The sequence below is a fragment of the Pagrus major genome, chromosome 18 (genome assembly GCF_040436345.1).
Source record: "Pagrus major chromosome 18, Pma_NU_1.0".
In the NCBI taxonomy this organism is placed as follows: domain Eukaryota; kingdom Metazoa; phylum Chordata; class Actinopteri; order Spariformes; family Sparidae; genus Pagrus; species Pagrus major.
This window is the reverse complement of record NC_133232.1, coordinates 2,056,686-2,079,616: the sequence shown is the minus strand read 5'-3', so window position 1 is coordinate 2,079,616 and position 22,931 is coordinate 2,056,686. Positions and strand designations below refer to the sequence as shown.

Below are 22,931 nucleotides of genomic sequence, written 5' to 3'. Positions count from 1 at the left end.
AAGAGCGCCAATGGGCACTCTAGGTGACCACCTATATGGCCTATGCCAAGAGCCAGCCCTGGGCACACGTAAAAGTGAGCATTCTGTTCAACAGACTTTTTTTATTATTATTATTAGACTCCAGGTCCATTCAAAAAAGACAAACAAACACACACATCTCAGTATCTTAAGACAAGGCAAGTTACATTGGCTTGAATCAAGTCAAAGAATTTTCCTTTGAAAAGTGTAAGATTATTACTAATTATTATTTTGGAATGTGTGGAGATCAGCTACAATTGTTGGGGTCAGTGTGGGGGATGTTTGATAGACCCTACCATTAAAGATTATCAAAGACTTCTACAGATATTGACAACACTGATTAATACCTTTTCTAGTAAAATGTCAGATGGTGTAATTGTTAAAGCAGTTGTTGTCACACGTTTATTAACCCTGGTGAGGGAAAATGTCAACAATGGAAAGAACAACAGAGATTTTAGATAACAATTGACTTATATTGTCAATCATTTGTTTCATGTTTATACACCAGTTATGGATGCTTCACAGGACTTATAAGGTGTGGATGGTACACCTTACCATTCATATTGTTACTTTGCAGACTGAATACATTACCGTCTCTTTTGACTGTAGACTGCACAGGTGCTTCTTCATCACAAGAAACTATTGTTACATTCACAAAAGCGGTAAAAGAATCTACATGGTTAAATGTTTTTCTAATAAATGTAAAGAGCTGAATTTCAACTCAAATTGAAATAAATAAATAAATACACATCCTAATGGTCACAGTGCAACAAACACACACGCGTACATCAAGATCTTTCAATATTAACAGATTTCTGTGGTAGTTTTATGCTGTGCACTGGGTTGACTGTCATGCATGTTTTCCTGTTTTATTATTGCCTCAACAGCATGCATGTGTGCACATTGGTCAGTGTGTGTGTGTTTGTGTGTGTATGTGTTTAAGTGTGACCCAGCTGCTGATGATCTGCCCTCCCCCATTCTCCAAGGACGTTTGGCCAACAGAGAGTCAACCCTTTACTCTCAGTGGTTCTCTTCCTCTCGCACGTTGTACATGTTGTCACATGTCCTCTCTCTCTTCGTTTATGCCCATCTTCCATCTTTTTGTCCATTTACATCTCTTTGTGTCTCATTTTCCAACATTTCTGTCATCCTCAATCTGTCTGGTCCTGTGTCTATCACTGTCTTACATTCTCCATGTCTCTTTTTCTCAACAACTCCCTTTTTTATGCCTCTTTCTCCATCTCTCAGACATCACTATTTCTGCATGTACCTCAGTGCTTCTCAATTACAAGCTGACATTTTTACAGTAGAGTGCTTATTATTGTCTGCCCTTATTTCAAAGCCTGGCCTGCCACCCTGTGGCCATTGGAAGAATATAACTTTGGAACAATTTATTATTTTAAGGGAATATATTATAAGGGAATAATAATATCCCCTGCTTCTGACAGTATAGGAGTTATTAGAGTAAATTGAAAATAAATAGATAAAAAGCATCAATGTCTGCAGACACAACCCAACACAAACATTAATCTTTCACAAGGCAAGACAACTATACAAATGTTCTGTTAGGAAGAGCTAGAGCTGGAAGTTAGACAATACATAGTGAGCAACCTTAATGCTGGTGGAAAGTAAATTCATTTCAGTACTCTCCTGAAGTACACATTTGAACTTCTACTTTATATGAGCACATCTACTTCATGTGACTCTACTTGTATTTTAGAAAATTTCAGATATAATTATTGTACTGATTAGTCTAAAACTAACTGCTTTTGTGACTCTCAAAAAACTGTCATGGACAACACCCACCATCCTCTGCATCACACACTCACCAGTCAAAAGCAAATGTTCAGTGGCAGACTGCTGTCTCAGTCCTGCTCAGCGGACAGACTGAAGAAGTCCTTTGTCCCCCAGGCCATACAGCTATTCAACTCCTCCCAGCTATGTCGGGGTGAGATTCGATCTTAAAGAATGCTCATTTGCATTCTGTCATTGGACTGTCAGTTACACGCACAGTCATTTTGTTAAATTTGTTCCTGTTAATATTTATATGTAGCAAACACACAATTGCTTTTGACAGTTGACAGTTAGTAGTGCTGGTGACCATCACTTCATTGCTGTGTGGTTTTTTATCCTTATATTCTATTTTTACTCTTAAATTCTTGTTTCCATTTTCTTTTTAATACTCTTTTGTTATATGTCAATCACTCTGTCATACAGTTTACTTTATTAACTTAAATTGTTACACTTGATGGTATGGAGTTGAGGGACCCACAAGTGGACAACAGAGGCTGGAATGAAGTTAGGAGAAGGTTTATTTAACACAATGTAGAATGTTCAGTGAGGGCTGAGGTGAAGGCTGGAAGCTTCACTGGGTGGAGGGTGCAGCTCACAGAGGATAAGGCTTGGGCTCAAGGGGGGAGTGTGGTACTGGGAGTCCAGGGTGGAGCTGGCTGGTGGCAGAGGTATGGGAGGCTGGGTTGTGGTAGGCCAGAGCAAGGAGTGAAGTGATCACTGGTGAAGGCAAAAAGAGACACAGATTAATTCACCGGAGGTCACAAACAAAAACACACTAGAAACACTGATAGATACTAGAGTAGCACTGAGGAGCCAAATACCACGTCTGGTGGACAAAATAATCTGGCAGTGAGAAGAGAGGAGAACAGGGCTTTTAATCATGAGTTGATCACCTCAATACGCTACAGGTGTGGGATCAGTGTCAGCTCTGGCCAATCAGGAAACCACGCCAAGCACTCCACAGCGCCTCTGAAAACACACAGACACAGCATAACTCAAAACAAGCCATGCACATAGTCCAACCACAACATTAATACTTACATATAGTCATAGATTTGGAACACAACTTTTGGTTTGAGTGGAATATAATGCTGGTTCAAAGAATATTTTTTTGTCAATGTGAGTTGTGTAAAGACAGAAGCTTATTGTCCAGCAGTTTTTTGTTCCTGTCCATGATGTGTATGATGTGCAGAATTTATTACAGCAAAGAAAAGTGTTTAACAGTTCTGTTTGCATCTCTCTGTCTCTCCCCCTCCCTCCGCTCTTCAGAAGCTTCAGAAGAACTCCAGCTGAAATGTGATCCCTGCAGCTCAGTTACAAGTCAGCAGTAAAGCTCGATGCACCATCACCACAGTTTGGACTCCCTTTAATGCTGCATGAGGTGAAACAGTTAGCTGAATCATTTTGCGTAGACATACGTATTTTCATCTGTTGTTACAGAAAATCATATTTTATGCTGTGGTAGCAAACAGTCAGTCTGTCCAGTGTCCACCATTCTGGTCCAGACTGAAATATCTATCCATATGAAAATATGAAAGAAACAGAATAAAGAATTTCAGAAATTCAACTGGGACAAACATTTTTAACAGGGGCCAACATCTGTAGGAAACTGCACACATGCAGAATGTATGTGTAATGTTTAATGAGCTTTGACATATTGATAATTTCTTCTTTTGTTTGTACTACACAATTCTTAATTAATCCAGCAAATGTTCCGCTTTTAATTTGAAGGCAACAGTACCTGACATCCTGGAAGGACCCTTCTAGCTTGACACAGTTTATTTACTTCCCCTTCTCCAAGGTAACCAACCTGTATACACAGACACAGAATGTACAGAGTTGTATAGTCCAATAGGACAGCTTCCAGTTAGTTCGTAACTGCTACACATCAACCAAGGTATGTTTAGACCTATATTTGTATGTATGCTTGCATGTCAGTCTGCCTGTGTATTATTGATTTGTGTCATATGTTAGGAGATATGTTACATATCTCCTAACCAGTTTATTAGTTGTCTCTTTTTTTTTATTAATCTGTGGTAATTCCAGAGGCCATAGTGGTGTAAGGTGTTATACTGACCCCCTCAGGTACGTGAATAAGGGTAAAGCAACCTGAGAAACACAATAACAGAACTAGTTAATTACATTACAATGTGTGAAACATGTCCAACATCTTACGTTAAAGGTACACACTATGGTTTTTGAAGTAGTAGTACCCACAAGTGTCTCAAGTTTTAAAAGTGTGTGTGTGTGTGTTTGTTTGTGTGTGGTTGCGCCACATGCGTGTTTGTTAAATGCACATACATGCAAACTCATCATTATATTTGTATTACCTTTACTATATCTTGAGTGGTTCAAATGTAATGCTCACCTCACATTTAATTAATCACACCTCAAAATTAACCAGAGATAATCATCAAACAAGTACATTTAGAATCTTTAATATATTCAAATGGGACTAGATTTACAAAACCTTAACAAAACAAAAAATGCAAAGCCCTTGAGATAAAGACTTTTAATAACCAATATTGGCCAAAAAAATAGAAAATAAATAAATGGGTCTGAATTTCATGAAAATATGGCAACAGTGTGACACTGAAATGCACTTGAGGCTGTTTCAAGCACCAAATCCATTTGATACTTTCCAAACGGTACGAATATCTATGGCAGTAAATCTGAATGTAGAATAACGAGCTCTGATATCTTTGACTGTGTCTGTGTGGAGATACCAAAAGGAGTGCTGTAAAGGAGAGGGACTATAGGGAGACAATAAGCGTCCAATAAGTGTATTTGCAAATCCAGAATTAAACCTATTGTTTCCATTTGCTCTGTAATTTCTAGCACCAGATGTGTAAAGGCCTCTAAAATCTACACTTCTGTATCAGATATACTAAATTAAATGAAAAGTCTATAGAATTTAGATGAGTAATCAAGACCTCCAAAGTGTTCATCAGCATTTATCAATTGCGAATTTACTGATTAAGCGACGGAAATACTGATACTATATTGGATGCACATTTTTGAAAGAAGAAAAAGAAAAAGAAATCACCCCATTTCAATCCTTAAAAAGCCCCTATTGGTTCATTCATTTTTTTCTTTTAATTTCACTAGTCACAGTAATTGCTGGACATGAGGTGTTTTTTTGACATAGCTAAAGAACTTCTTGTAGCCCACCTAAAAATTAGATTGGCATTACAAAGTGTCTTTCCATTAACAGCTGAAAGTGAAACTTTTCTGCGCTCATTGACATATATATATATATATATATATATATATATATATATATATATATATATACATATATATATATATGATTACGTTTTGGGGTTAGTTTTTGGGTGAACTAACCCCCAGATTCTACCAGGCCCTTCTCGTCCACGTTCTAGACCAGTGGTTCTCAACTGGTCTGGCTTCGGGACCCACCATCACCCCTTAATGACAAGCCACGACCCAAATCAAGGAACATTTTCAACTTCTCAAATTTATTTAACATAACACTTCAGTAACTGTACTATTAAAACTATTCAGTCACTTATTCAAGCAATAAAAAATAAATAAAAAAGTGCAACTATGACAACCAACACTGCACTATGGAAAAAAATCAGTTTCTTCAGTAGCAGTTTTTATCCACAAATTCAAAATAATGTGCAATTCAAAAAGATTCAAGTATACAAAATTAACTTTTCTTCTGATTACCTTATCAGTAGGTAAATACTGAAAAACATTGTGCTTTGAAGAAAATTAAGCAGCACTCACTTCAATCTTAGGTGTAACACTGACATCACTAACTTCAACCTTAGGTGTAATACTAACATCACTCACTTCAACCTTACAGTAGGTGTAACACTGACATCATAGACCTGAGTTTGGAGGAGTTAATAGGAGAACTGGGGATGTTTTTTGGTCCAAGGGGATGGTTTTTGGTCCAAGAGTCTCTCAAAGTCTGGAGTTATAGTAGAGAAAGCAACTCTGAGGTCATGCTCAATGTCCAGTCTGTTTCTGTGTTTTGTCTTCAGCGAGGGAGTCATGCTATGCGGGCTCGAGGTGATGTCTGAACAAGTGAGTCTTGAGTCTTTTACGGAAGATGGCGAGTGACTCTGCTGTCCTGACATTGGTCGGGAGTTTGTTCCACCACTGAGGCGCCAGAGCAGAGAAGAGTTGTGACTTCACTGAGTGACCTTTGTTTGCTCTCAGCGATGGCAGTACCAGCCGGCCAGCTGATGTAGTGGAGCGAAGTGACATGACAGGCATTGGGGAACATGTTGAATCGTTTTTTAGAAACATGGCTTGCCGTCACGGAGATCTTTTTTTTTAAATCATCGATTTTGTCATATTGTAAAAATGTTGTGCCCCCTCCCCTGCATAGACACATTTAATGTGTTTAATTGTTCCAACACATCAGCGAGGTAAGCAACGTGTGCGAGCCACACACTGTTGCTAAACAGGTTTACAAGAGGCGAATTGTTCTGGGCAAGAAAGGCTTTCAGCTCGTAGTTCATAAAAACGGGACAGTACCTTTCCCCTCGAAAGCCACCGTACCTTGGCATGATACAACACCTGTACATGCTCACTACCAAGATCTTGGCACAGTTTTTGAAAACATAGGGTGTTCTTTGCACTCCCTTTAATGTAGTTTACCACTTGGATGACATCTTTTAATGTTTCATGAAGCACTGGTACCATATCCTTTGCTGCCAGGGCCTCCTGATGCAAAAAACAATGCTTCCAAGTTGCATTCGGAGCCCTCTCTAGTATTCTCCTCACAACCCCCAAGATTTTTCCTGTCATGGAGGCAGCGCCATCAGTTGTGATACCAATGCACATGTCCCAGCTTAGGACCATTTAACTCAAATAAAAGTCCACAGGGCTGAAAATGTCCTCTGCAGTCGTAGTAGTAAGACCTCTCCTTTGCAGAGAAATTGTTCCTGTAAGTCCCTGTCCCACACATGTCCCACACATCCTGTAAGTCCATGTCCCACACATGAGTAAAACTGCTTTGTTTGTTATGTCTGTAGATTCGTCCATTTGTAATGCAAAATGACCACTTGCCTTAATGCGAGCTGTGGTCTGTTGTTTGATGTCATCCAACATGTCTTCAATTTGCGTACTTATAGTGTCATTTGACAGAGGTATAGTTTTCAGTTTATCTGCTACCGATTGATCCAACATCCAACTCTCTGACCATGTCCATGGCTGCAGGTAAGATAAGGTCCTCTGCAATGGTATGGGGCTTCTTTTACTTAGCAATACGATGTGCCACCTGGTAAGATGCACGGAGTGCCTAGTCTTGCTTCGAGCATGAAGAAGTAAGACACTTTTGTGATGTCCTCAGGTCTTGAAGTCCTCTTTGAAAGTACTCAACAGGTTTATCTTTGAGAGAGGGGTGTTTGGTTTCCAAATGCCGCTTCAGTTTTGACGGCTTCATGCTTTCTTGTGCCAACACCTCGCTGCACAAAACACACTGAGGTCTTTGTCCTCAATGTAGGAGAATCCATATTTCATATATTTGCTGTTGTATTTACATTTCGCCATGCTCAATTAGCATTCAAAAACAAACTTTGCGGGTCTTCTTCTATGCTGTGAAATGACGGTGTCAATTAGCATTACAGAGCATTATTGCCACCTACTGTTAAGGAGTGTGAATAGACGGGTGGTGGTTGCAACACAGGCCCAAACACTGGGCCTGCTGAGGTGGATCAGCCTTCGGCAAGCAGGGTTGGTCACTTCCCGGATTGTAATGGTGGTAGTATTGGTGGAGACGGTGTGAGGCAGCGGTGGTGTTAGCTGCTAGTCTCCATTGGCTAGTTAGCTACCAGGCTAAGAACAGGCTGGTTGCTCAGCTTCTGTCCGATAACTTAAGATCCAGACGTCCGATGACTAAAGTCCTACATCTGGTTATAAAATATAAAGTTAAAAACCACCGATACCTAAAAAGTGTATCGTAAAAATGTGGCTTTAAAAGGGATAAAATGCAATTTAAGACAGCTTCTGACTTCTTTTGTGGGGGAGACTGATCTCACCACTGAGACTGTGGGCAGTCTGGGCACTGTATGTCTTCCGGCATAGGGCAGGGTCTAGTTGAGACAGGGACTTGAACCTTGGATCCAGTGCAGTAGATCTATTCAGACAGTCCTGTAGATTAGGGGGGTCAGTGTATCTGGGGTTCAGGTACTCTCTAATGGCAGCCTTGACATCTCTTGTGATGTGTGCTGTCTTCCTCACTTGGGGCCATGGATTGCAGAATCCTTGTTTTCAGAGGTAAGATCATGGGCTGATGAGCAGCTGTTGTACTTAGCCCTCTCTAGCTTTTACTCTGCTACTGCTCCTAACAGTACCTGTGCCAGATTTGTGCCTGTGTGACTCTCTTAGAGGGGGCATGTCTGTAGCACCATACTTCTCATCTCCCACATGAGTGATGTAGTAGGCAGTCACAGTCACGTTGTTTTCAGTGGCCCTGGAGGCCCAAATGACAGCCATGCTCGATGTATTACCATGCTGTGGTAATACATGATGTGCCACAGTGCCTACACACCATAACAGTTTTGTCCACCAGACTTCTTCCATCATCGTCATCTTCCATCATATTTTACGGGGAAGCCAAAGTGCTCCCATACATGTGACTTAAATGATGCAGGAGGCTTTTCAAGTTCTTCCGCTCCTCCTCTTTCAGTGCGTTTGGGCCTGCGAGTGCACCCATTTGGCTATTATTTATTTATCTACCTACGCCCTAATGTGAGTTAGGGTCAGGCATAGGATTAGTTATTCTAGAGACCCCCACAAAGCACAGATTATAACTCGAATCCTTGTGGTAATAAAACCAAAGGAATTTCCCGAGGCGGCCTTTTAAGAGACAATTTGTAGAAGAGAATGACACCTGTGACAGGTAAGCTGTCTGTCACCCCACTTCATTGTTGCCCTGGTAACAGAGACTCAGACTCGCTTTTTAAAATTCTTTATTTATTTATTATTTTTTTTTATGTTGGCGATTACCTCAAGCTCAAGTTTGCCTGTACCAAGCTGCCTTAATACAATCAGAATGTCAAGAAGACAACGAGTGGATCAGTCATGACAGTGGGAACAAGTACCAGGCAAACTGAAGCAGCAACCTTTCGGTCACAGGCTCTAACCATTTAACATCTTCCCAATGCATTTCACAATTTTTCTTCCTTTTACAACAACTGATGTTGCTCCTTTGAAATTGTGATTCACACCAACAGTACAGTTTTAATTACTAAACTTCCTGTATCAGAACCATTTCAGAAGAAAGTAAAAGGGGATTTCTCTGTCTGACTTTGGAGGTGCCTCTAGGTGGCAGGAGGAGGAGCTTTAGTGTGAGGCAGAAGAGGCACAGTTCAAATGAGACATATGACCTAAGCACTCACAACAACTCAACATTGGCTACTGCACGTGCTCAGACCCAAGCCTTTTCTTCATCTTCATCTTCTTCTTTTTGGCAGACAGGCACAGTTGAGTGCAGTGCTGTAGTGGGTTAGGTATCAAGAACCGGTTCCAAGTTGGAACCAATTCCAAATTTCAAAGAACCGTGGATTTGTTAAGACATGTGCGCTCGATTCTGCTTGTCAGTTCCTAACTCATGCATATTTAGGTCACGCTCCTGAGTGAACTGCAATTAGCATTTTACAGTCCCCAAAATTAGTGCTTATCTGCCAGAACCTGCTACACAGACCGAAGGTGACGTCATTATGCAGTGTATCAACAAGGCACATGAGAAGATGAGACACTTGTGTTTACATCCCATTGCTGACTGCTGCAAATGCTTGAAGGTTTGGCTTAGCTACACTAAAAAACATAAGGACACAGCAAAATGCAACACCTGCAGTAAATATGATGAAGCATTTAATTCAACGCGGTGTGAATCTGAAGGAATGCTCTGTGTTCGATGTGTTGGGGTCTCCCCCAGATACAGCTAACGCTAACAGTAGCAACGTGTCATGCTCAGGTACAAAACACAGATGAGCAGACATTTGCCTTTGCTTTTATATTGAAGTTAAACGAATGATGTCTACAAATTATTCTAATATTTTTCTTAGATATGAGTTCAGAGAGCACCCCACCAACTCCAGTTCATCATCCCCAGAGACCCCCCTCTAGTACAGAAACTTCTTTTACTTTAGGCATGAAGGGGAAGATGAGCAGGGAGAGAGTGGATAAAAGTCACAGAGTGGTGACAAGATTTGTGGTGAAGGTTTTGCTAAGGTTGAGTCTCTTCCATTTAAGTATGCAAAATACATTAATGGTATCTGGTTATCCACAGAAATATCCATGGACTTTAGCCTTCTTTAATATGTCCCTGTGTCAAAGCACATCAGAAATAGCTGACAGAATAACTAACATTATAGTCTACAGTAAATTATGATTTGGCCTACCCTGTGGTGGGTGTAGCATAATAATGTGAGTATAAAATTTCTCTGAAGGGAGATGACCAAGGCCCTAAATCCCAAATACAACTCTCCCTCCAGGGATAGGCAGTCCAATATATAGTAAAGAGGGAAATTAATGACATCTTAAAGCAACATTTCAAATTTTTAATGCATAGGACTAGACAACACTATTACTTTCAGGGGTCTAGACCCAGTCATCTTTTGGCTTCCAGAATTAGAGCCAGTGAGCCCTTTGCAGATGTCACCTGTTACGGATCTAATGGAGGAGATCTCCATTAGATCTGTAACAGGTGACATCACAACCGAACCCAACAAATACATGAGATCTTTCAATCATTTTACTCCAATTTATATCAGAGATTCAGCCAGACCAGGATAGGTTTAATCATTTTATTGGGCAGTTGGACATGTCACATCTTACTTTGGCTGATTCAGAACAGCTGGATCTACCCATTTCCTTAGAGCAATTAAATAGGGGTGTCACGATACACTCAGCTCACGAGACGAGATGATACGTGATATTGGCTTCTTGAGACGAGACGACATTTTAACACTATTTTTAAAAAACGAGAAGAGCTAGACCCCTAGAATTAAAGGCAGCACTTCATATGCAGAGAAACAAGTCACCAGGTCTTGACAGGATACCTCCTGGATTTTGATGATCCCAAGGCAGTTTTTCAAGAGACATTAATATAGCCCATATCTCCTTACTCCTTAAGAGAAATAAAGGTAAAACTGACTGTGCTAAACAGACCACTCAGCTTGTTAAACTAACAAGCTGGTCGTTCCAGTTTGACATAGATAGATTACTTTACTCCTCCTTCAAACCATCACATAAAAGACAAAAATGGACAAGTACAGCACCGAAACATTTCAAGGTGAAAACAGGGCAGCTAAACACAACAAGAAATGAGACCAACGTTAAAATTAAATAAGAAACAGACAGACAAACAAACAAACAAACAAACAAACAAAAAACAAGAGTTTCAGGGAGCATGTAGTGGAAAGCAATCTCTACACCTGGAATGCCGTATATACATATCTTAAACATGACAAGTGGCTATTCCTCAGCCTTTTTCCAGGCTAAATCCATCAGTGCTGATTTCATCCTCTGGGCTTTAGTAGCTCCCAGGTAGTCAAAGAAAGGGTCCCTGTAGAATGTGAAGGGCTTGTCCTTTAAGGCAGTGGAAAAGGCTTCATAGGGGGTCTGACCCCCCTGATTAAGACTTGGACCCCCAGTGAAAAGTTCACTGAAGCACACGCCTGTGCTGCACTTGGTTCCCTTTACGCCCTGGAGAAAAAGTTGACCCCCCAATTATCATTGTATAATTCACACTCTGATTAGAGCTGCTTTAATTCTGCAGAACTCCACATTTTTTTTAATACTTGCAACCTAGATCAGCTCTTAAGGCATATGGTTTTCCATGGCGACAACAGCTGCCCAATAATCCACTTATTAATGAATTAATTATTTGCTGGACCAAACAGAGGTATGGTGTCAATATTATATTAGTTCTTACTGGTGGCTTCCTATAAAAATCTACCACCACTCGACAGGACGTGGAGGTATGACTGCCCTGATTTGAACCCTGATTTTGAGGGAGTATTGGGGAGGCTTCTCGCAACCCTGATGGTCAACAAATTAATTTTTATTACACTTGGACACCCCCACCCCAGTTAATTATCTTTAAGGACAGCTATAAGAATTTACTGTGTGTGTGTTTGTGTATTTCCAGTGCCTTACAATGCTATCAGGTGATAGGAAGAGTGACATGGAGCGTCTGGGTGTCTTTAAAGAGATGAGCTACATCTCTGTCGGTGACAAGTACACAACACCCACCAACCGTAAGTATAATATATGTTGCCTGATTACTTCATAAGTAAGTCTTCAAGAAACTGAAACACGTCCAGTTGCCTAAGATACAGCACTTAGAACTACCATGAATCTAGCAATATACAGATGAAACCATCAGCTGTCTTGTTTTGGACTATTTTTTCGGTAGAAAATGCTGTCAAACTCCCCACCATCTATAAATTGTCCAGAGACACTAGTACACTCTTTTTGAACACTGTCCTTTCCAGTGGCAGAAAGCACAGTCAACATGATTTTTGTCATATCGGTGAACTGACTTTTTGATGATGACACAAACATTGACCAGGTTACCTATTCATTATCAATCAATCAATCAAAATGTATTTATAATGCACATTTAAAAACAACAACAGCTGACCAAAGTGCTGTACAATAAAACTGAAATGGCTAACACAGTAAAAACACAAAGACCAGTTAAGACAGACACAAGGACAGACAGGGGCCACTCTCATACTGAATTAAAACCCAAGGAATAAAAATGTGTTTCAAGGCGAGATTTAAAAGCAGGCAGTGTGGGGGGCAGCCTAACATCTAGAGGCAGCTCATTCCAGAGTTTGGGGGCCACGGCTGCAAAAGCACGATCTCCCCTGTGCTTCAGCTTTGACCTAGGGACAACCAGGATCAACTGGTCTGAGTGACCTTGATTACCTACATGCTAGCAAAGTTAGGTCCATATTTTTAGTGAAACAGATTTACCACTCTTTTGAGATCATTATAAAAGATGTTGCAGGTTATATTTAAGATGTCATGTCCTCCTTCCAACTCCAGGTCCATTTAATGAGTCAGCCTATCGTAGCCGGCAGATGCAAGTGGGAGTCGCTAAACAACGATGTGCTCTGCAGAGTGGCTTTTTTGACAAGTCCTTCAAACGGATATTTGAACATGAGGCGCTGAGTGACCCGCTGAAACTGACCCACCAGAACCGCATACAGCAGGCCAAGAAGAACCTGGACAAGGCCTTCCTGCCCTGTAACGGGGTCAAGAAGCCGTGAGAGAACATACACGGACACCTACACAGACACATGCATAACTACTTGATCCATTCATTCAGAAACTGACCATTTCCAAGATTGAGAGCTGCTGCCTTAAAAGTAACCTCAGAAACTTCTAAATCTTGATAAGAGTCAAATTACAAGTGAAAAATAGATGTAAATTAAAGCTATTTATTGAATTTCAGTACAGTGAATGAGGGGATTCAGAACCATGGTTACTTCAGATCACTCAGACCACATTCAGAGGTGGTCTGGACTACATGTGACCATGTTCTTTTAAAAGTGTGTATGTAAAACAAAAAAACAAAGGAGAAGTAGCCACAACAATAGGCAGAATGGATTACACACTGATCTCCATGTGCTTCACTGTAATGTTAATGACATGTTTGGTCTCTGTGAACCTGCCAATGTCAGCAGCAGATGTTTGTGAACACACTATCTGCTTCCACTGGTCCAACTATTGAACTAGTAAGCACAATATCACCAGACTCCCTTAACAAGAGCATGTTGATACCAAATATGAACAGCCTTACAGTTTCAAAATCATGAGTACACTCATATTTACTCATTTCTTGTATTCATGGCCCTTTCTCACTATTATCATGCAATCTCTCCCTCCAGCTGTGGCTCAGGTAGTTACTATGGGACTCTGTCAGGACCAGTCGAAGCCATGAGTCCGCTAGCAGTCGCCCGGAAAGCCCATCGCTCACCTGGACGCAACATTGTCACCTCAAACCCCAAGAAAGGCAGTGGTTACAGGTTTATGGCAAGAACTCTTTCTAATGTAGTTCGTGAGTGCTTAACACGTCATATTTTTAACCTTGTGTTTCTCCTATACTTCTGGAACAACTGCAACTGTAGAGGGTGTATGCATTTTATGACTTGAAATAGTCATACATTTGAAGTTTTTGCATTTGTTGGATTATCTATCACCTGTTTTGGGACACTTTCTATATCCAGAAATCCAGTCTCAATGCTTTTTTTGGGAATGTAAGTACCAATGTCCCAGGGACAACGAAAGTGTTCTCTCAGACCGCTTTTTAAAGGTGCCATTTGTAAGAAAAGTCTCAGTCCCAATTCGTCAAATAATGAAACTCCGGGTTTCCCAACTCGTCAAAAAACTGACGTTCCGGGATGGCAGCCAACCGGAATGAGACTCAAAAATCAACTTACAAATAGTACTTTTAATAGTTAAATATATATGGATTGTCTTTATTTTATTTTTTATCATTGAAACATACTCTGTAACAAAGGACACTATGGCTAATTTATGATAATAATACAAAGTGAGTTTTTATTCTGTGCAGCTGAAGGAAATACCATGTTATCTCCTGCAGCTATCCCAATGTTACACTGTCCAAAGTTGAGCTGTATGCCTCAGACCCCTACGACAGAGCCAGAGAAGCACTGAAGGTAACACCTTTGGGTCTTGTGTTATTATTAAGTTTTGGCCATCCTCCTGATGGTTATAATAACATGGCACTCGCCTAAATATTGAATTTGCTAGGATCTGGAAGCACAGCCAAGTTTCTACATAGAACTAGCTTGTGAAGCAGTCTGACACTATTTTGCCTCTGTTTAACCAGCTATAGAATGGTTTTCCCTTTGCGTATTTAAGATTTTTATATTTTTTAATGTGTATGCATGTTTCTATGGTACAGAAGGCAGCAACAATCCACCGCTCCAAGTTCAGAGATGGCCCCTTCAAACTCAACCTTCACCCCAGAGATTTTTTTCAGGCCAATCCATATCGCTGTGACAAGCCACTCCCACCAGCACACAAGCCCCTCGCACCTGGACAGAAAGTCTCTCCAGTTCCCTTCAAGCCCCCGTCCCCAAGCAAAAAGGTGATTATCAGTCTATGTGCCATTCGGCATCAACATCAGAGGGAAATGGAACTCAAAAATCCTGTGACATTGATTTGTGATATGTTTGCCTGTACATTTTTTAACAGTCTGCATGTTTCTGTGAATGTATCTTGTGTTAGATTGGAGGAATGAAAGCGGGCACGTTTAACTCCTATCCCTCACATTCTGCTGATCTGTATGTCATTCGCCATTCCAAACCAACAAATCAAGAGCCAATCTTCCATCCTGCTCCTGGTCCTAAGAGCACACCTGTCAAGAGTATCATCACCGTCAATGTTAACAGGTTAATCCTGGTCTCTGTTATCTATTTTCCCTTCCTCTATTCTCACAAAAATCACCCTCTGGAGGTCATAATTTGACATATCCTTTTAAGGGACATGTCTAAGCAGAAAGTTGAGAATTGTAGCAGTTGAAATATATGGGGTACACATGTGACACATGATGTAGACATGGTGGAGCAAGGATTTTTAACTGCTACACAGTCTGTCTTTGGTTTCAGTGAGTGCATATTGTCAAGTGACTGAATGAATTCACCACATCATTTTAACTAAGATCATGTATACACATTGATTGGACAATATATTTTAATGTGCAATGTAAAACCACCATCAAGGTGAATAATAACCATCAAGTGTTCAGTATTGCTGAAATGCTGTGCTGCAATCCCAGTGGTACAATGAGGAATTTATTTTGATCATTTTTTAACAGATTGTATTTATTTTTTTACACAGTTGTATCTAGCTTTTACCCGTCGGAGGCAGGAGCTTAGCCAGAAATATTATTTAGGTGAGCCAGTGGGATGTAAGGTGTGCAACTACAGCAATATGTGATTTAGTTTTTATACAGTTTTTAAATCTTTATTTTAAGATCTCATGGAAATAGAGTATTTATACATTGCATTGATAGCAGGGTACCGACCCTGATGAATAAAAGCATAATAACGTCTACATTTCTCATCAGCCTTCTATAAGTCCATTTTTTTAATAATCAAGGCTTTATGATGAAGCTTCGTGGCTTACGAAATGTTTTGTCTCCAGTTACTTAGAATCTTGATACTTGTAAATGCTATAATCACTGCTAAACGCTCAAGAGGAGTGTGTATCAACGTAATAGACTGACTGAATAACTAACGTAACGTAACGTAACTCCCTATACGTTTTTTACATTATGGAAATTGCTTTTTTCTGTAGATGTCCTTTTCATCAAAGCTTTCTTGTGCTTCAGGTCATAACACTTCTCAATCAAAATTCAAGAAACTGCATCTGTAACTACTAATAACAGCCCATCACTGAAAAAATACTAAACAGATCAGTCAGTCAGTGGCAGTCAGTCTGCTGTCTATATTTTTATAGCAGAGAGAATACAGGCAAACTCAAGACAGATCTTTACTGATAAAGACAATCATAAGATCATGTAAGATAAGATACATCTTTATTGATGCCCATTGGGGAAATTCATGTATACTGTATACTTGGGCTGTTTTATTTGAAATATGAACATTCCTTCGAAAGTGGGAGGAAAAGTTCATATTCGAATCTAATGATCTGTGTATAGTCTATAAGCGCAACAACACGTTTGAAGTAGTTTGCCTTGTGATCCTGCATAGGGCGCTCTACAACTTCCCTATCAGCTTGATTTACTGCATGCCGTATTGACCCTTGACCTATCAATTCAGTTAGTAATATCATATTGTTTGCTACAACAATGGAGGACACTAGCTAGCAAAGCCGTCCTAAGCGGACTGATGAACTGGCGACTTGTCCAGGGTGTACCCCGCCGCTCACCCAATGTCAGTTGGAATCGGCTCCAGCCTCCCCCCCCGCAATCTTGCAAAAGGATAAGCGGTTACAGACGATGGATAAACTCCGACTCCCCGCAGCCCTTCCAGAGTCCCCACCACCATTTTTCTTTGGAAAATCTCAGGTGCACTGGTGATCCCAAAAGGGATAAAGGGAGAAAGGGAGACACTTGAAGCAGTACCTTCCATAAGGTGTTATGAAGGTGGTTAACCTCTGGCTATCCTTATCCAGAGGAATCTGCCAGAACCCTGAAGCTGCATCAAGTGATGCGAAAACTGTGGAGATGCTCAGCTGAGCTATCATCTTGTCAGGTATCGGCAAAATTAAAGTCTCTCGTTTGACAGCTTTATTAAGTCTCTTTAAGTCCACACAGATTCGCACTTTTCCAGTCTTTTTCGGGACAGGCACCATTCAGTTCAGATATTGCTGCTGGCTTCCATCCAATCCAGCTCCTCTTTTACTGCTGTTAAGAGGGGAATGGGGACTCTGCGTGCACACTGCGTAGGGCTAGGCATTGTTTCGTAGTGCTATTTTCACAGGCTGTGTTTTTAGTTTAGTTTTTGTCTGAGTGCCTCTGCCGTGTTGTTGTGCCATCTCCTGTATAGCACAGGCCCCTTGCTGGTTAACCCTCTGGAGTCGACGGACGCGCCGGTGCTTCCAAATCACATGACCGATTTAAGATGATGTAGCAGCAAGACACAGCCTCGGACTTCAAACTATATACCAGTTTTTACATTTTGGTGATAGGCCAAGTAAAACCAGACTTATGATAAATAATTCACACCATGCTTTTTCCTGAATATTGTTGTCACGTTTGGTGCGCATTTGGTGCAGGAAGAAACGGTAAAAACGGGCTATTCTCAGGAAAGTCCAGGGTCCAGTGTGGTAATACAGTATGTCAAAATGAAAAAATAACTGTAAAGTCACACATGTGAGGTTGTGCTTTATTTCCGAGTGTGCACACCGGCATGCCCACTTGAACTGGGCCACCGTCTTTGTGAAATTCAATTTATAGTGCAATTTATCCAGAAAAACTGCAGCTCCCCCATTTACAAGTATTTGTTTATAGGCGAGTCTTGCAATATGGCGACAACATTGACGTACGATCCACCAGCCAATGAGGCATCTATGTGTATATATATCTATGATATTACTTTGACATTACATGTTTATTACCTGATTTTAATGTCAGGATGTGGAGAGGATGGTGGTGAAGTTAGAGTGATAAGGCTGCCAAGCCAGTGATCATGGTTCAAGTCTATGTTTCAACATTTGTAAGTGTGACACCACTGGACCTTTTTAATAGGACCTCAGGACAATTTCTATTTTTAAAAACCATGTGTTTTTAATTAGACCTCTGGACCTCTCCACCCGCTCTACAGACTTGTGGACTTTCTGCAGTTTTCCACTGAGTCTGCTTCAGACGCAGACTTCACTGGACTTCACTGATTTAATTTCCCCAAATTCATTGGGGTACTACATCACAATAGATAAATATGTAGAAGTACAGGTTCCAGAGGTAGTCAAATGCATTTTATTATTGCAGTGGCTTATATTGCCTCGCAGTCTCGCTCCCTTGTAGCATACTTTACATGATGATAGTGAACACATCACAGTACGTACGACTGACGATTTTCCCTGAACCTTTACCAAGTTAAGTTGTTTTTGTGCCTAAACCTAACTAAACCCTCACATAGCTGTGAAACATCAGAAAATTGTGAATTAACTTTGACATTTCCAAGACACTATCAGTCGCATGCTAAATTTGATATCATATTTACGTTCTGCCTTGTTCTGAGAAGAACTGTAATTTCAGCTGCTAACTTCTGCAAGATAAATAATCAGAAGTGTGCAAAATATCTGTGGAACAAATTTGATCTGAAATCTTGTTTTTCCTTCTTGTTTTAGGAGTGTGCACTCTGCAAACTACACCTCGACCTTTCCAGCTGTGATGACCTTCTGACTTCATCACTCACACTGAATCCACACTGGCTGACTTTTTTACCTTTAGTGTACTTGAGAAGTTATTTTGCTGCATATGTTTCACTCTATGTTATGATGACATTCCTACGGATATAATACTTTCAAAATTACTGTAATATAAAGGCAATACAGCTTCAGCCATCTTCAGGGACATTTGCTTTTTACTTTCCTGGTTCCCTTTCTCTTTAATTGGAATGTTCTAGATGTGTCATGGTTTTGGGTGTTTAGTAATTATTTCCTGTCTTTTAAGGATCACATCCGTTGTCTTACAGAAAAGCTCAAGGCAACGTTTTAGAAACAAATGCTGGTTTTCTTTTAGTGCAAGGACAAAACTTTTTTCTTTTTTTTTATCAGCAACTAATTATTGTGACATTTTATACATGCATGCAAATGTATCTTCTTTGAACACATTGGATTCAGTGTATCACGATGCATTGCAATCTGTCACTGCAGCCTGTATGAGAAAGTTGATTGGTCTTTTTTGTGCAATCATAGATTGGAACATTGGTACATTTCTCTTCATAAGGCCATACTGGATGAACTGCCTCCTTATTTGTGTTCTCTACTGACTCCTTAAACTATCTGCAGCTGCAACCTTCGGTCATGTGGACAAATCATTCCATTTCATGAACCCGCACTGTTTTTGGTGAAAGTGCTTTTAAAGCTTTTACATCTTTCATCATCATCCTGGCGATTACTTGATTAGCTTGGAAGATTATAAGAACAGGATTAAGGGCTATTTGAGCACTGAATGCGCATGTCCTGTTACTGAACACTGGTAAATGCATTGGCTTGATATCATTTGCTGATTGTTTTAAGTCAATCGTTGTTTCTTTTATGTGAACATTTTTAATGTTGTTTGTTTTCAGTTGTTGTTTTTTCCTTTTTGTGAAACTTTTTATGGTGCTGTCCTGGCTAGAAATAAGGTTAAAATTAATAGATAAAATAAAGAGGAAAGCCCCACAGCAGGCCCCACAACCTAAATCATGACACAAGAGGGATCCCCAGATAGGTCAACACCCACAAGCCAAAAGTGAATACAGAAGGAATTTACTGAGATGCAGTGAGTCATCTTGGAAAAAGAGATTGCTGGTGTGGAGACTGACACTGCTAAACTCAAGGTAGAACGTGAGAAGTTGAAGCTGAAAAAGGACAAACTAAAACTGGAAACTAAACTTCTTGAGGGACAGCAGCACAGATTCAACTTTTCAGAACATGACAATGTGTTATTATGATTTAAATATGATAGGCCAATTAATGGCCTATCATTTATATAATTTGGAGTCGAATTGAATTAACTAAGTTATTGACGTTAATATGTATGAGGTTGCTATTACTGTTGTTTTGTTGCTTGTTCATATTTTTACTTAATAACTTACTTACCAGTACAACTAGGCACCAATGTTTCATTTATTTTATGGATTTTTTTCATTCATTCAAAAAAATACCTAATAAAAACATATGATCACAATAGTATAAAATGTCGACGAGCTGTTCATTATGTATAGAACATGAAAGTTAAATTAAACCATTTGAAACAGTAGTGTTCATTATATATAACAGATTATAAGCATTAAAAGTATTTTACATCTTTTACATATTCTTTGAGCCTACATTTTTTTTTTGATCATTTTCTTCTACAATATTTACAAGATAATACAATATTTCTTGGCCCTGCAAATTGTTGATGATATTGTGGGCAAGTTGTCCACCGACATCTTCAGTGAAAGAAGCCTCATCTGCCTCTAGCACCACTTCTCCATGCCTCGGAAAAGATTGTTTTTTTGACAGTGATGTTGTACAGCACTGCAGTGGCAGCGATGATGACACAGACACGTTCAGGATGCATTTCACTGAAAAGGCAGTGAAAACTAACAAGCAACAAAAATGGGCTATTCATCATCATAATATTTTACAATATGTCAAGGTTATTCTATCCTTATAGCCCTTTATCTCAAGCATGTCTTGCTTACAATCATCTATACCAAGGTTAGAAATAATATACTACACAATATAGATTATACAAATTGCATACACTGTAAACCATTCCAGCTATTTTTAACCAATTGTTATTTTTTGTGCTATATGCTATATCACTATATCGTAGGCAACTGGACTTGTTTCAGTTTCTTGAAGACGTTTCACCTCTCATCCAAGAGGCTTCTTCAGTTCTAACCAACTGAAGGGGAGTTGCAGGCTTTGACAACTTGTCCACTTCAAATACCTTTGTATTGCCAACCTCGGGTTACTTTGGGGGCCATTTTGGCTGAGATATGACATGTCCACTTCAAATACCTTAGGCTGGATTATCCCTACATTTCAGCCTCTAACTCATTTGCATACGAAGTGGACACCTTTCCCCAGACAGTGGAAAACATGTAGAGACCTGCAACTGAAGTGGCCGTGCCTTAAATGGGGTGCAGAACGACATATTACAGCCCTGCCCTTATAGGACCTCAGGATGGAAAAATTGCCCCAGATTTCCCCAGAAAGTCTCAGCACCGACAACTCTCAGGCCCTTTTGAGGGGTGAGGAGGGGGCAACAACTCGTCCACTTCAGATACCATTGTATTGCCTACCATGGGTCATTTTGGGAGTCATTTTGGGGCATTCCTGAGCACCCAGATGCCTGAAAATAGGGTCATTTGTCTGTCACCTCGCGCCCTTTGAGGTGGCGTTGAGCCGGCATGCCTAAAACGCTCGTATGCGAAAAGGCCCAGCCTAAAGCCTGGACACTTATAAAATACCTTATTCTTGGCAGGCCTTTTGGGGTTCTTCCCAAGCACCCAGAGGCCTGAAATGGTCACTCGTCCGTCACCTCGCCACCTTCGAGGCTGCGTTGAGTTGTTGGGCCTAAAATGCCAGTGCAGCATGGATGTGGGTGACTTTAAAAAAATACAGGACCCAGGAATATGTTTGACATGTTTAATGAGAAAGAGTGTGTCATTTGGACTCGTTTGGCATGTTTTGGGACATTTTGCCCTACTGTCCATTTCAATAACCCTGGGCCCAGCACAAAGGTATTTGAAGTGGACCAGGGTGGTCCACTTAAAATGGCTTAGTACAGGGGCCAGGTTTCACCAAATGGACACGTCATATCTCTCAAACTTAAATTTTCAGTCAAACCTTGCCCTCAACATCAACAACTACAACAACTACCTCCTCTACACTGCTGGGAAAGGGGCCTTAACCAGTACGGTGGCCTGAAATGAGATGGGGCTACAGGGGGAAATTTCCTTCACCCTCATTAGGATGGCCCTCGCAACCTACGTAAGTTTCTTATTCAAGTCTAAACACACCTCACCATCCACATATGTGTTCTACTTCCTTACTTCTCTGCAATTTTGCAATGTTTTTCATGCAAAGCAGTCCCACTCCCTGGATTGTTGAAAAATGGTCGCTTTATGCACTCGGACATCAGATAGACATTGTCCTAAAAACTCCATGAGGTGGTGGCCCATGAGGTGGATGATGACTCCCCAGCCACAGACGAGTCAATCCTCTACCAAGAGTCTGGGGACACCTTCTCAGAGGAGGAGGAGGAAGAGGGTGGAGGAGGAGGAGGAGGAAGTTATTCAGACTATTGCCAAGCCGTGGCTAAATTTTGACAAGTTTTATGGTCATGAAAGATTGGTTGTTATTAGTAACATTGTTTCTTAGGTTTGGGTTTTGCAGTGTTCAGAAATTAGATTTATATTCAATGTAGTAGTTTCTTAGATTGTTCGAAGTTGAAGTTTTTAAAAACAAATGAAACAACCAAAAACGTTTCCTGTAAGCCTCCTAAACCCAAGCATAGCCGAGATACTGCCCCAGTCCACTTCAAATACCCTGGGCCCTGCACTAAGATATTTGAAGAGGACCAGGGCCATAACTTGGCAAGGGTTAGGTTAGAAGAGTTGTTGCTTGAATTGCCACCAATGTGGGTCCACTGCACTGGTGCAGAGGACTGCATAAGGTTGCATGTACCCACACTACCCATAGAAAAATAGAGGTCCCTTAGGTTGTGCACAAGTGCAGCTGTGTAGTTTAAGGCCTATAGAGTAGTAACATTGGGGGGTGTATAAAGAGGATTAAATACCCACACAAACACTGTATCACCACATTTAAGTACATGTTTTATCTGTTTCTTTTTAGGCCTGCAGGCTGGCCTGTGAGGCCTTTAAAAAGCAGGATGGGAGGCACAAAACTCTTTTGTGGTGTAAGGA

General features: G+C 40.5%; 1 protein-coding gene across 3 annotated transcripts; it reads left to right on the top strand.

Annotated features, from left to right (window-relative positions):
- Window positions 1-2,814: 2,814 nt before the first annotated feature.
- Window positions 2,815-19,027, top strand: cfap96 (cilia and flagella associated protein 96). 3 transcript variants are annotated; one of them, XM_073487582.1, is made up of 10 exons: window positions 2,815-2,931; window positions 3,082-3,193; window positions 3,614-3,709; window positions 11,948-12,056; window positions 12,853-13,072; window positions 13,698-13,835; window positions 14,414-14,489; window positions 14,738-14,923; window positions 15,064-15,227; window positions 18,652-19,027. In XM_073487582.1, exons 4-10 carry the CDS (start codon window positions 11,957-11,959, stop codon window positions 18,704-18,706), a joined length of 939 nt encoding a protein of 312 aa, XP_073343683.1. In that variant the 5' UTR covers window positions 2,815-2,931; window positions 3,082-3,193; window positions 3,614-3,709; window positions 11,948-11,956; the 3' UTR covers window positions 18,707-19,027. The 3 variants fall into 3 exon arrangements, with proteins under 3 accessions (XP_073343683.1, XP_073343681.1, XP_073343682.1); XM_073487580.1 differs by lacking the exon at window positions 3,614-3,709 and adding an exon at window positions 3,544-3,613; XM_073487581.1 differs by lacking the exon at window positions 3,614-3,709.
- The last annotated feature ends 3,904 nt before the right edge of the window (window positions 19,028-22,931 follow it).